The sequence below is a fragment of the Nanorana parkeri genome, unplaced genomic scaffold (assembly GCF_000935625.1).
Source record: "Nanorana parkeri isolate BGI_ZX_2015 unplaced genomic scaffold, ASM93562v1 scaffold25, whole genome shotgun sequence".
Taxonomy (NCBI): domain Eukaryota; kingdom Metazoa; phylum Chordata; class Amphibia; order Anura; family Dicroglossidae; genus Nanorana; species Nanorana parkeri.
In genome coordinates this window covers 297,822-312,699 of record NW_017306293.1, presented here as the reverse complement: position 1 = coordinate 312,699, position 14,878 = coordinate 297,822, and the positions used below count along the sequence as shown (strand labels likewise).

At 42.0% G+C, this 14,878-nt stretch overlaps 1 protein-coding gene across 1 annotated transcript in view; it reads right to left on the bottom strand.

The window, feature by feature from the left end:
- Window positions 1–898: 898 nt before the first annotated feature.
- The window catches only part of EML3 (echinoderm microtubule associated protein like 3), a 75,209-nt gene continuing 61,229 nt past the window's right edge, over window positions 899–14,878 (bottom strand). Inside the window, exons 16-23 of the mRNA XM_018565705.1 lie at window positions 14,419–14,550; window positions 13,522–13,589; window positions 11,664–11,752; window positions 10,810–11,015; window positions 10,542–10,629; window positions 8,745–8,843; window positions 7,155–7,285; window positions 899–1,553 (exon numbers count right to left, since the gene is read on the bottom strand). Of these exons, the coding sequence (XP_018421207.1) occupies window positions 1,365–1,553; window positions 7,155–7,285; window positions 8,745–8,843; window positions 10,542–10,629; window positions 10,810–11,015; window positions 11,664–11,752; window positions 13,522–13,589; window positions 14,419–14,550 (1,002 nt within the window). The 3' untranslated portion in view covers window positions 899–1,364. The remainder of the gene's footprint in view (window positions 1,554–7,154; window positions 7,286–8,744; window positions 8,844–10,541; window positions 10,630–10,809; window positions 11,016–11,663; window positions 11,753–13,521; window positions 13,590–14,418; window positions 14,551–14,878) is intronic.

Here is a 14,878-nt window from a genome sequence, read left to right as displayed (position 1 = left end):
AGAGATATAGCTCTCAGCTATAATCAGCAGGCACAAATCTCAAATAAGTAATTATTAGGCTTTTATTAGAGACATGCTTTGGCTCTGAAGCAACCTCTACTTTGCCCAAAGTAACAGATTTGCTTGATGGCACACCCCTTCCATTGCTGATTGCGAACTTCACCACCACCCCATTCGCTTGCTAGAGCCCAAGAAGTCCTGTGTAAGTTGTGAGTAAAGCTGGCCATTCTCGGCCCGCGGGTTGAACGAAAACAATAGAGCAGATTCCTCGATTAATGCTATGAGCACCTTGATCGAGGAATCCCAGCTGTGTCTTTTGTATCCTGACAGCTGATGCCGGCCACTGTCAGAATACCCAAACAGCTCATTGGCTGCAGGCTCTGTTCTGACGAAGATTTTGCGACTGGCTCCTTCGATCAGCTGATCCTCAAGACCTGGCTGAAATGAATACAGTGTATAGCCACTAAGAGATTACATAGGGCTAAAGTCTACCTCCTATTCTGATGTGACAACACTTGTGAATTATCACTTAAGCAGCCAGTTCTCATTCAGAGAGGGAATAGAAAAAGTCACATGCATTCCCATGTTTGGACTTATCAAGTATATCACAGGGCTCCAGCAGCCGCACAGGGTGGAGGAGAAAGTAAGTGTCAGTAGCAAAGAGAGCAGTAACAAGTTCACTTTAAATTCTGGTTCTAGAAGCGAAATTTCAAGACATGGCTTGTGATCAGAAGTCTTGTACTTTGGAGAGTATTGCTGCTGCCTATACAGTGCACATAAAGTAGAGCAGATTTCTATAAGATTAAGTCAGGCATAGTGCATGTTTTAGTACTTTTATGATTGTGCTTTTGAATGTTTGTATTAGCAAGGCATGGTGTGTTTTATAGTCACAGTAGCTTAGCTTGTACTGTATCAGAACTTTTTGTGCTACAATATTTATGTGGCTCTTTTTTCAGTAGTTTTTGTCTAGAGGTGTTCAATTCCTGGCGAGGAGTTCAGCATTTTGGATAGATTTCTGGGAAGGATTATCTGGCACCTTTCAAGCATTTCACTGTTACAGAACATACTGTACTCAACATAATGGTCCGTCCATGGCAGCGCTGAGTTTACTATGACAAACTTCACATTTCTCTGTACCGTGCTATTACTGGGAATATTCTTCTGCAAAGGTTAGCTATACTAATAATATTGAAATAAGCTGCATCTTCACTTAAGACTGGCTCAGATATCTTTTGTTGCATGTCAGTTAGCTGGAGCTCAATAGAGAAAAACATAAAAGGCAAAATATTGGTTGAGTATAATGGGATCTGGCTCTTTGTTAGCTGGGGTATCTGACAGAAAAGTCCTCTGATTGAAAATCCAACTCAAGAGGCAATTTCCAGTGATGAGGCTGAGGACAGTGACTGGCTGCGAGACAGGTTGGCTCCCCTCACAACTCTCCATTGAAAAATACTTGCATCCTTTCCACCCAATGAGATGAGGCAAGTGTCATCATGATTGAAGCGAACGTTGGTTACATGACTCCCATGTCCGGAATACACATGGCTTGGAGCCTAGCAGAGAAAAATACATGACAAATGATACAATCCCCAAACAATCTACACAGTTATGTGCTATATTAACAATGATAATACATATATGATTTAAAGGCAGGTTAAAACAATACAGTTGGTATATATATATATATATATATATGAAAGTGACATTAAACTCAGATATTAAATCTTAAAAGTGCGTTCAAGTACTCGATTAACAAAAATGTATCTTATTCATCAATTGGCTGTAGATCTTCTGAATTGGTGCAGACACTGTGCGTTCTTCTGGAGGGTGGCTACTTTTGGTCCCTGTGTGTGATTTAAAGTAGTCACCGCTCCAAGCTCGCTACTGTGATGGACTACAATCTCAATTCAAATAATAGTAAACTAAACATGAGCTTGTAGTCCATCACGGGAGCGAGCTTGGAGTGGTGACTACTTTACAACACACACAGGGACTATGGGGAACAAAAGTAGCCTCCCTCCAGAAGGAAGGACAGTGCCAGCATCAATTCAGAGATGATTTGAGGATCTACAGCTGAGTGATACACAAATAAGCTACATTTTTGCTAATAGTTAGGGTGCCTGAATGCATTTTTAAGGTTATATATTGCACAGAATATCACTGACAATTTGAACTGATCTCCAAAGCATATGATTTGTCTGCATCATTAGAAATCTAATGTGTTATGTATTCCATTATTCCATGTCTTTTTTATTTATATTTTAAACAAGTACAATTTATTAGGTTTTACACAGGAATTACACAGGGACACATGAATTCACATGTTGTCAGGATGTTGACACAGGTACAATAGCTAGCAAGCCCAATGAGATAACTCTGGGCTGCCTGAAGCCAGAGAGCTGTCTGAGAGACCAAAACCCAAATCTCAAGCAGATCAGGTCAAGCCCCATACCAACAGAGAAACCTGCCAACATGCCCAGAGGGAGAACACGGAAAATCAACTTGATGCACAAGACCTAAGAAGGTCACCATCCCGGGGAATAACTCCACACAGAAGGGACACCTAACTATGAGGAATCTCAATGAAGAACCACCCTGCCTAACCCTGACCTCACACTAAAGGTCTAAGAAGGCTCCTGATCCCCATGAACCAGCCCAGCAGAACAAGGAAAGGTATCCAAAGAACCACCCTCAAGAGGCTGTGGATTGCCAAGGGAAAATAACCTAACTCTAAGTGTACAGGTCCCATTTAGGCAACAAGAAACACTCTGTCCCTGACAGAGGATTCCTGCAGCAGGAGACTAGTGAGTTCTGCCTGCTTCCAATTCAGGGAGACACAGCATTCACCAGCAATGAACTCTGCCTGACACTCCAAATTTGAGGCACACAAAAATGCTTGAACCTCTCCTATCAGTCCAGAGACTACCGGTTAAGAAGAGCTGGTTTCCAGGGCAATGGCCTTAATGTAAATATTTCAAGCGAGGTTGAGACTCCCAGCATCATTCAGCACAGGGTTCAGACCATCTTCCCTGCCGCAGGAAGGACCCCCTTTCCATCTCATTGGTGAAGGCACGGCAGCACCTAGATGGCATCCAATGAACTCCAAAACTAAGGCAAAAAACACTGATGTAGAAGGGACAACCTATGCTGAAGAGCCAGATAAGTAACCCCGGGGATGGTGGCTCTTCTATCAGTGAAGCCCCCAGATATAGGGAGAAGAGACTATTAGGGTCACCTGAAGAGAAATCACACCAGAAACTACCTGGTCCATTGCAACACACCCATAAGACTCCTCAGAAACCAGACCCACAACAAGGGAGAAGGATGGGAAAAAGTAGGAGGGGGCAGAAAACCCTGACAGGAGGGGCCCCCCCAATGCTCCCGCCAAAGAGGAGGACTGCCTAAAAACATGTCTGAGGGTATACAGGCTTTAGACCGTCACAACGAGCAACTTAGGTTGAAAAGCCTCGTCCACAGGTGACCTAAAGTCAACAACACTGGAACCTCGTAAAATCTGATCCAGCTGGATTTTCAAGATCTTCTGCTCTATATAAGGTGATGATTACAATTACAATCTCTTTGCAGGAGGTAGTTTGGGTGTCCCACAGTGATGATGCCAGGAAAAAAGCACTAGGTTGAACAAAAAAAGCTAGTGAAGTTGTGTGCGAGCAACACTGAAGATCTAGGGAACAGTCAGAGCTAATCTCTGTTGACCTAGAGACTGAGAAAGTTGCATTAATGTGTGCAGTAGCACAGTGGGATAGGGAAGGAGCAGCTGAAGGGGGTGCCAAGGGCAATGGATTAACCTGGGAGCCTAAAGGGGCATCTTCTGCACCTGAATGCCAGAGAGACAAATTACCCAAGGACCTTTCAGGGTTTACTATCAGCTCTCCACTTGTAGGCAGAAGGCTTATCAGGGGGCTTAGCTGCTGTCTAACTTTGAGCCCTATGGGGTGGCTGAGGGTCAGGCTTTGAGGGAATGGGTGCACCTACTGCAGAAGTTGAAAGAAGGATGGGATTTAGCTGATCTCTTCCTAGACTTCCTATGTTGAGGCATGAGTACACTCGGGCCTACAGTGGCATTCCTGATGACATTATCAAGCGTAAGAATAAATAAATTACTTCCCTCAGGGGTCAAGCAAGTCAGGAAATGGCATCAGCATCTCAGCACCTTAAACACAGTGCTCTACCATCTGCATGGACATCAGACCCATGTGGGACCAAGTCTGCATGTTTATTACAAGCAATCACAACTGAACTTTAGAGCTTCAGAACTGTGATCCACACACTCAAATAAAAAGGCATCTACCAAGGTGGTGGAAAGATCCTTTCTGGGGGATCTAACCCATTCTGCCACAGTTTGGCAGATAAAGGTCTCTTTTAACACAAGGAAGAGGGCAGAACCTACAAGATCAAACTGGTACAGGTGAAACTCGAATAATTAGAATATCGTGCAAAGTTCATTTATTTCACTAATGCAACTTAAAAGGTGAAACTAATATATGAGATAGACTCATTACATGCAAAGCAAGATAATTCAAGCCGTGATTTGTCATAATTGTGATGATTATGGCTTACAGCTCATGAAAACCCCAAGAACCGCAAATCCACAACCTCAAAAAAGTAGATTATTACATGCAATCAATAAAACAAGGATTGTACATAGAACAATATCGAACCTCTGAAAAGTACAAGCATGCATATGTACTCAGTACTTGGTTTGGGCCCCTTTTGCAGCACTTACTGCAATTACTTTTGCACGATATTCTAATTATTCGAGTTTCACCTGTATTTGAAGAGGGATTCCAACTGCATGGGAATTAGGAACCAGTCAAACACTAGTGTTACACATAATGCTTGTAAAGCAAGAGAGCAGCGGGATGGTGCTTCCTCTATGCTGAATGGCAGGAAAGAGATCATGGAGCACAATATTCTACCCAGTAGATGACATCAGTGTTAGTCCCTCAACATTAACCCCTTCTGTGGTAAAACCAGTAGCAGAAAATTTGAAAGCCACCTAATGGTACAACAGCAAAGTCTCTCTCAATGCATTAGCAAGAATGGCCCTACTCAACAGAGTGTGTCTTTAGAGACAGGGTGAAGTGCTAAGGCAGCCTCACAGCTCTGCATCTGGAAAGTGCCACAATGCAGAGCCCAGTGCCCAAAGGTCACATTTCAGGCTAGCCCTGCAAATTCAATCCAGCTACAAGCACTCCAAACTCAGATAACTGCTATGTAGCTATAAGCTTGAACAGTAATGTGGTGAGGAATGTTGAATGAAGAAGGTGGAAGAAGAATCCAAGAAAAAAGACTGAAGAAAAATGTGTAAGCAAATATTGCTTAGACTTTTCTTAGTAGAGCTGAAGAGAAAACGACCAACCTCCTAAAACACTAGCAAAAAAATGCGTTTTGTTGTTTACTAGTGTCCAATTCTCCTATAGGCAGCAGTAGAAACCTGACAGTATTTTAATTCCTGGGTCCCTCAGTGGTCATAAAAGAAATTTAAATATTGAACTTCATAAAGATAGCTACCACACTGAAAGGGTAATGGAGGTGGTGGGTGGGTTTATAATAACATCTTAATGTCCGGCTTCTCCCTTCCTCTCCTAGCCCAGTAGTGTGCATCTCCTACCCCTTTACCCTGGGAAAACACACAATGTACACAGTTTTCACAGCAGCAGATGATCTGTGACTCAAAGAGAATCTGGAGACATGTAAATACTGGCTGCACTGGGGTGGAGGTGATGTCACACAAAAAAAGGAGGAAGTGGGCAGAGTGCCCTGAAACTCCAAGAGCAGCCTCACCTCCTCTCTGCATGTCTCTGCAAAGGTAACAAAGGAAAAGTGACAAGGGGTTTACAGGGACAGGGTGAGTAGCTGGGTGGCATGTTGAGGGAATACTAGGTGGCAAAAGGCAGTGACGTGCAGTGGGGTCCTCGCTAGATAAAGCATTTCCCCCTGCACGCCCTGCCCTGCCCCAGCTCACCTCCGCCTCACCCCTAGCCTGCCTCCTCCCTGGCCTGCCCCCAACTCGGTCACCAGGCTGTGTGGAGAAGGGAGACAGGGAGGAGCCTCCCTGTCGCTCACTTGCTCACCACTGGTCATCGAGCTCAGTGTTTTTTTTTTCTGCTTCTTCTTTTTGATTGTACAACTTGGAGCAATGGTGCTTTGCCATTGGTCCAAACCATCCACATAGCTCAAGCATCTAACAGCAAGTAGAGGCTGTTGCAGCTCTTGGCTCACTATGTTAGGTTACACACGCAGTGGGGAAGCCCGCTGCTGTGTAACCTAACTTAGCTTTCAAAAGCTGGATGAAGCATTGCCTGTAATTAGCAGGCAGTGCTCCATCCATGCCAGGTTACACAGTGGGGAGGCTTTCCCTGCTGTGTAACCTTTTACAAGCTGCTCTGAATGGAGAAAAAGCTGTCAGCTTCAGACCTGAAGCTGACAGCTTTTTCCTCCATAATACAAGATGAGACTCTGCCTCACCTGCCTCCCCTGACCGTAGGTCCCTGGCAAAAGGTGCACTGTCTAGGGTGTTTGGGTGACAGGGAGATGCCATGTCAGGGTGCAGATTGCCAGGGTACTGGATGCTATAGGCCAGAATGCAAAATGTTCTACTTAAAAGCCTGTGGGAAGGAGCACCACCTGATATGGTGTAGGATCCTGGACTTCATCAGCCTGCTGATTTTAGGGTACATTCACACTATGTGATTTGGGATTCCTGCAGCAGGAATGTCCCATTTAGCTCCGGCCGCATCTGTAATCAGCACGTTAATGACCGTGTGGCTGCGGCCTCATCTGTAAGTGGCAGTCTGTATGTAATTGTATGTGATACAATTACATGCAGACTGCTGCATACAGATACGGCTGCTGTCACTCCGTCATTAGTCTGTAGTCTCCGGATTGCTAGCCCACACCACCACCCCCTAACCTGACCTCTGCAGCTGGTTGGAAGGACTTCTGCCAGCATCTGGAGCTACAGCTGACCGCTCCTCAGCATCACTGCAATCCCCACCACCAATACTACCACTAACGTGCCATCACCCCCTTGTTGTTTGTGCACTTTATTCATGTTATCACTACAAGACACTGTCATGTGTAAGACTATTAGCAAAATCATCTCTAAAACACTGACAGTTTGGGCATTTTACCTTTGGTTTATTGCATGGATATCGGAAGAGGTGAACCTTACAGAAATCATCAGCAACAGAGATCATGGTCATATCTCGAGAGCGAGCAAGTGCATTGATATCTGTCCCATCAGACCCCTCCGGCCATACACCTATTAGACAAAGAAAATGTTCTGTCTTTTTTTTATACACAAATTATCACGTACATTATTTTGTATCCAGATATACGTATGAGGCACAAAGCATTAGGTGTATACCAACTTCACCACTATTAAATTGTCCGAGCATACCCTGTATTATTAAAAATGTAATATTCCATCTTTCTACACTGCTTGCATCCAGCCGAGAAGCATGCAGCTCCTGTCAGCACATATATAGTAGATTTTAGTGTATTCTACCACCAGGTGTTACCTCTGTGTGCACAGGTCCGGGTCTGATACTTTGGGTGGTAAGTACATTCTTCCATCCAGGGGAGGCTGCTGTTTGCTATTAGAACTAATTCATGTTTGTAAGTATATCTTAAAATGTCCGTTGTTTTGCAATTTCCATAAATATGTTGCAATAAAGATTGTGATTTCTCAGTGGCCTTTATTGCTGTTTTTTTTTCCTTTCTGTCTTTTTATTTACAGTGCTAACTTCCAGTCATGACAATGTCCTCCCAAAATGTCTCCTGGAACTCTCAAGACAATTTTGGTTTTCAGGTTAACTGAACTTGTTCTCAAGTTGCTGTCAGTAACATCTAACGTAGGGGTAGCATATTTATTTTTCTTTTACAGGCATTTATTTAAAGTGACATTAAATCCATGTGTGGGTTATCCCTGAGTACTCTGGTTTCCTCCCACACTCCAAAAAAACATGACGGTAGGTTAATTGGCACCTGTCTAAATTGGATCGAGTGTGTGTATGTAAGCATGTGTATTAGTATCCTTGTATTATAGGCTATTTGAGGGCAAGGACTGACATGAATGTTAAGTGATGTGTAAATTGTCAGCATTAAAGTGACAATAAACCCTCAGATTTTTTAACATAAAACAATACTGTAATGTGTGCCTTACTGTAATCCATGGTTGTTTCCCTTGCTCAGGGATAACCCACACAAGCACAGGGAAAACATGCAAACTTCATGCAGATAGTTTTCAGGTTTGAACCAAGGACCCCAGTGTTGCCAACCACAGAGCCATCGTGCCAAGGTGGGTTTGTTCATAATATCTAAGTTTCCCTGAAGATCACTTACAGTGGGAAAGAGGCCAGCAACTGACATACTTCCCACACTATCATTTTGCCCTGTATCAGTGGAATCATCACTGGACCTATCTTGCAGGATGAATTTAAATTTCACTGAGCAAATCAGCAAATAAGCTTTACCCTAAAGAAGAACTGATGAATCCCCTTTTACAAACTAGTATAAGTAGATGTACAATCTGCTCATTTTTTTTTATATATAAGGAAAGAATTGGCAGCCTCAAAGCAGTCATCTGTTCACATTTCAGGAGCCAGGAAAACACACCCCAAACACTCTGATTATAGAGTGCAGGGTCATTGTATATATTGATGTGCAAGAACAATACATATTAAAACCAGACATCCATTGTCAAAGAAGAAATTACTTACCAAAAACATGGTAACCCAGGACACAAGTGTAAGTTGCCCACTCACGGTCTCTGCTCTCAAATCTGTTCCGGAGAAGCTTACAGCCACCAGCAATATCCCCTATCATTAGAATAAGATAGAAAAAGAGAACATTTTAACATTTCTAGCATAGAAATGCTAACAATTCTGATATACACTTTGTTCTGTTCTTTTTAAATTGGGAATTGGACATTATGCAATAAAAAAGCACTTTATATTTCTGGGTAACAACGCTCTTTTTTTTGCTAATGTTCCCCCTTCGTAGCTTCTTGCTCTCCTACCCCACTCCACAACAGCAAACGTGACCTGCAGCCATTACCTTTATTCCCACATCTACAGGCCAGCCCGTGGATAAAGGAAATCCCACACCTGTGTGCAGAAGTCCTACCACTTAATATTGTACTGCACATGACTACACAGACGTGCATTGTCTCATACGATGCTTAAATCTATTGCAATGCTTGTAGCTGTTTGCAGTCACCCTAATTTCATCAATACATCATGATGATAGAAAATAACCAGCAATCCAGCCATATATACAGTACTGTGCAAAAATTTTAGGCAGGTGTGGAAATTTTTATCAATTTGCATAAGTGAACAGAAGAAATATCTAAATCAAATCAATATTTGGTGTGACCACCCTTTCAGCATCAATTCTTACACTTGCACAAATGAAGTTGGAGATTTGGTCAGGATCGACGGTGTCCTCAATGCTGAGAAATACAAAAATATATTTATCCATCATGCCATACCATCAAAGGAATCCTGAAAGTGATGTTTTCGCCCCCACAGAGCCCTGATCTCAACATCATGGAGTGTGTCTGAGATTACATGAAGAGACAGAAGGATTTGAGGCAGGCTACATCCACAGAAGATCCACGGTTAGTTATCCAAGATGTTTGGAACAACCTAACTGCTGAGTTCCTTCAAAAACTGTGTGCAAGTGTACCTAGAAGAATTGATGCTGTTTTGAAGGCAAAGGGTGGTCACACCAAATATTGATTTGATTTGGAATTCTCTTCTGTTCATTTACTTTCCATTTTGTTAATTGATAAAAATAAACTATTAACACTTTTATTTCTGAAAGCATTCTGACTTTACAGCTGCCTAAATCATTTGCGCAGTAATATATACAGTGTGTGTATGTATGTGTGTGTATATATATATATATATGTATATATATATATATATTTATATATGTATAGTTAAATCTATTTATTTTTAATATAAACATAGTTTCTTTTGTGTCTCCCAGTTAACACTGGATGTAGGTACTTAAAAAACGTACGATCTGCCTATCTTGCATAGGCAGATCGTACTTGCGATGATTACAAGCTACGCCGGCCCGTCCGGCTTTTATCTCACGAACATGCTACACACCCGCCGAACATCATACGATGCTCGGCGGGTTTTGAAACATGTTCGTAAGTTTAAAGTCGTGTGACCTTACAGTAGTAGAGGTCGCACGGCTTCCACACACCTTACGATAATCGTACGATCGCGGGATTTCCCGCGATTATCGTAAGGTGTGTGGGGACCTTAAGAGAAAGCTGAGTGCACATCTAACAGATCACAAATCCAGCCCCAAACAACAGACACGGGTTGCAAAAACCAAAGGCTGGCAAGAACCATGAAACCAAGGTTTTGCCTACAGTTCACCTGCCACTATGGTGTCACAAGAGGCTTTATAATTGAATTTTATTTCATCCACATTAAATCCTACAGCTAACATGTAATATACTGTATATTAATATTAAATACACCATGAAAAATACTTACAGTACAGAATCTCATAGTCACCAGAGTTTGACATGATATATTTCCCATCCTTTGACCAGTCCAAATGTGTTATGAAGCTAGAATGACCCTATGATTACGAGAAGAAAGAATAGTATCAGAGATGCTCTGTGGGAATAAGGAATAATGGCCGGGGTGAATAATGCAGATCTAGAATACACAATATAGGGAATGTTAAATAAATTGATAGAGCATTAAAGGAATCTATTTATTATGTAAAAAATACTGACATACATTAAATATCCCTCACCATGCATTTTCCATATCGCATGTACCGCTGTACCCTGTCAGACACACTGTTATCCCCATCTCCTTTCAGGCTTTCTCCCTCCTCCTGAGAGCTATCTTTCTCTTCCAATGAGCTGTCTCTTGAATAATCACCCTTGCGGTCTTTGTTTCCTGTGCTGTATATGTAGATGACATTGTCATGGGATCCAATAGCCAGGTAACTCCCATCTGTGGAGTAAAATAGATAAAGCAAAAGAAAAAAATATAATTAAAAATCAGGCTGGTAATGTGTACAAGGTGGTAACTACAATAAGGAGTAAATATGACAATATTATTTGAAGGAAAAATCAAAGCTTGCATATTACCGTATATGCCTGCGTATAAGACGGGTTTTTAGACCCAAAAACACTGCCCGAAAATCGGGGGTCGTCTTATACGCCGGGTATAATGTATGTAGCTTCGGCTACATACAGTATACCGAGGTGAGCCAATCACGCTCTGCGCCAATACAAAGCCTGTATTAATGAATGCAAAGCCTGCCGTGATTGGCTCAGCGCGGTATACTGTATGTAGCTGAAGGACGGAACCCGGAAGATGGAGGACGCTGCGGGGATCGTGGACAAGGTAATAGACTGTAATCCCGAGTGGGGCTCGGGGTTACCACTTATGGTACTGAAAATTAACCCCGAGCCACACTCGGGAATACCGCCATGGAGGTTAGTGGGTGCATTTAAACATTATTTTGGGCTATACTCGTCTTATACGACGAATATAGCCCAAAACCTATATTTTAACACAAAAAGTAGGGGGTCGTCTATTACGCCCAGTCGCCTTATACGGCGGCACATACGGTACTATTATCATCTTAGTTCTCACCTGGTGAATACCTGACCACAGAGAACTGTTCATTCCCATCAGAGTGCACAGACATAACACTGTGAGAGTGCATGTCCAAAACCAGCCACCTGTAAAGACAACAGTGATATCACTAAGACACAGTTACTTTCCGTCTCCATATTTAGATACGGAACTTTCTTTTATTGTGAAATAGAACTCTGTGGAGTATAGCTGAATACGATTTTACTATATTTAGATAAGATGCACGTTTACTGGTTTGATCTTAGAAGTCTTGCTGAATATGTCTGATTTGCAACAGTTTGTTATTTTGCGGAGACGGTGTATGCTGTGACCTCACCGTATCCACTGTTACTATGTTATATGACACTGATTAAGTAAAAAAAGAATTAAAAAAACCCCAAAAAAACCCCAGTGATATCACTAAGAAACAGGGTTGGATTTCTTAAAAGCCGACATAGGCCATGCCTAGGGTAGCAGGGCTGCCAGGGACAGCACACACATGGCATTGCTAATTGTAAGTAGTACATTTCCTTGTATAATAAAAGATTCCAAACTGCTGCACTGCTTGCCAGTGCAATCTGGCTGGGACCTCATTCTGCTGCCATGGCAAAGTTTGCCAGCTTTTATTGTTGAAATTGTGTTAATGTGTACTTGCAGTTCACCCACTCTCCACTTGTACAGATAAAAACAGAATTGTTGGCAGAATGGGTTGACAATTTGCCCTGACCTAGTCAGTTCTCAGTAATGTAAGGTCCTCAGTAAGGTTCTCAGCAATCTGCCTCTTTTAGTCTTTCTGTCCACAGCCTTGGTGTGTGCCTTTTGTGGCTAGGACATCCAATCTTGTTGGTGTGATACTAATGCTAGGAAGGGGCGGCACAAGGTTTATCTAGAGTGTAAGAAATCAAGTTTTTGCAGCAGCAGAAAGTAAGACCACACTACAATAAATTGTAATGGAGTGGTATGTGTTGTTTATCCAAAAATGCTATAATATACCAAGAAATCAGATTTAAAAGAACAATTTATCAAGATCTTTAACCTTGGGATACGAGTAATAAGTGTGGAAAGTCTATTACAGCAGATATCAATTTTTTTCTTTTTTTGCCTTTTTCAAAATTGTAAATATTTAAAATAAATCCTATTGGCTCACAGATTATGGAGTCAAAGTGAAATGCTAGCCAACATTTTTTTCTTTTTTCTTTTTGGATAGAGCAGAGAAAAATGAAACCTCTGTCATGTTTTTATTGTTGTGTCCCTGTTTTCAAGATTTTCCCATTCTCCTGCATACCCGGTGCTTCAACTGGTAGTTAACAGTCCTGAACCTGGAAATGCTCAGAGCTATGCGCTTCTGGGTTAATCCAGCCTAGAGAAGTCTAGTAAACTGCAGATACCAGTTTCCTCCCCACTCTCCATTGTGATTCCCTATACAGAGGTCTCAGGCTCACTGAAAAGCCAGTTGAGCCTGGCAACAACATGGTGGTAGCAAACTAGGCAGTGGACAGTTTTATATCTATACAGGGTTCTTTAAAATGTTTAGCATATTTGGGATATTCTCACTTTTACCCATTCTGTCTCTTTAAACAATATCGACCATATGCATCATACATTTGAAAATTGTGAGCGGAAAAAATAAAAATTCTGTTGATGGTATAGAAGTAAAGAGAAATACACTCTTGAATGGAGGTCAGAGCTGCCCCTTGTAAGATGATATACACCAAATGTAAGATCATATACTTTGATGTAGTTACTACCTAGTTCCTGGGAATTCTATAGCTGTTTTTTGATACTTTACAGGGGAGTGGTTCATTAGAATATGACAACAAAGAAAGATGTATAGTAGATTTGTTAGAAAGGATTTGAAATGTAATGACAGTCTTACTTTCCTGTGCTCAGGCCCACACAAGCTTCTCTTCCATTAGGGTGGAAATCTGCACACAAACCAGTATCCTAAAATACACAATTAAATGATATATGCAAAATGAGATTTATAATATGCTATTATGTGCATCCTTGGTTCATAGTGAAAGACATTGTACCTCATTTTATAAAGTATGTTTAGACTTACCAACTACTATAGCAACCAATCAGATTCATCCTTTTAACTAAACCTTCATCCTTTCAGCTTGTACCAGAAACCAAAAATATTGTTTTCTTTCACACAATCGTACACATGAGATACACTATTCTTCAAAAGATTACGGCTGAGGAAGCTCACAAAGCCATCTTGTCATAAACTCACAATTTACTGTCAAGTTAAAGTGACACTAAACTCAGGAGTTAAATCTTAAAAAATGCTGACACCGTCCTTCCTTCTGGAGGGTGGCAACTTTTGTTCCCTATGGTCCCTGTGTGTGTTGTAAAGTAGCCACTGCTCAAATTCACTCCCATGATAGACTATAACTTCTGCCCGCCCCCTCCCCCGTCCGTTCCTCTACTCAGCGCTGGAGGATCGGAGCGGGGAGGGGGAAATCCCTGCAGAGAGCCGTGACTGACAGTCATGGCTCTCTGCAGGGAGATGATCAAGAAGTGAGCAAGCGACGGTATGTGTTCGCTCACTTCCCGATCTATTGAGCCGACGTGTGAAAGTTTAATTGTCACACGTCGGCTCGAACTATGAAGATGAGTGATTTTCACTCACCTCATAGTTCTCCTTTAAGTGTGAGCAGAGTGCAGCATTCTGAGGAGAGCTTGCCTATGGTGGTCAGATCCATCCTGCATAGTCAAACATAGTCTAATGTCTATGTGCAGATTAATGATGCGTTAATGATCATCTCACCTCCAGAATGCAAGCCCAGCTTAGTGTGTGACTACTACCATTCCATATGCACAACTGCTTGTCATGTCCAGTGGTCATGAAGATATTCTGAGTGGGGTGTGTAGCCAATCCCCACAGTTCATCTGTGTGCCCCTGTAAAAACAATAAAACATGTAAACAGGTACTTACAAAATTAGACCACACAGGGATCCATATACACACATGCACAATCACATACAGACACACATAAGTTGGACTTGATGGACCAGTGTCTTTATTTAACCTCAAATACTATGTAACTATGTAACATAAAAATGTATATGTTTATAACTGGCTATAATCCTGAAGAATGAACTGATGCAATGGGATCTCAAAAAGCACCAATCTTTTTTATTGAAGTTTCAAACTACATGACAATGATTACAGACAGGGCTGGGACAAAGAAGGGGGGGGGGGTGACAGGGGGGGCCGTTCCCCTGGG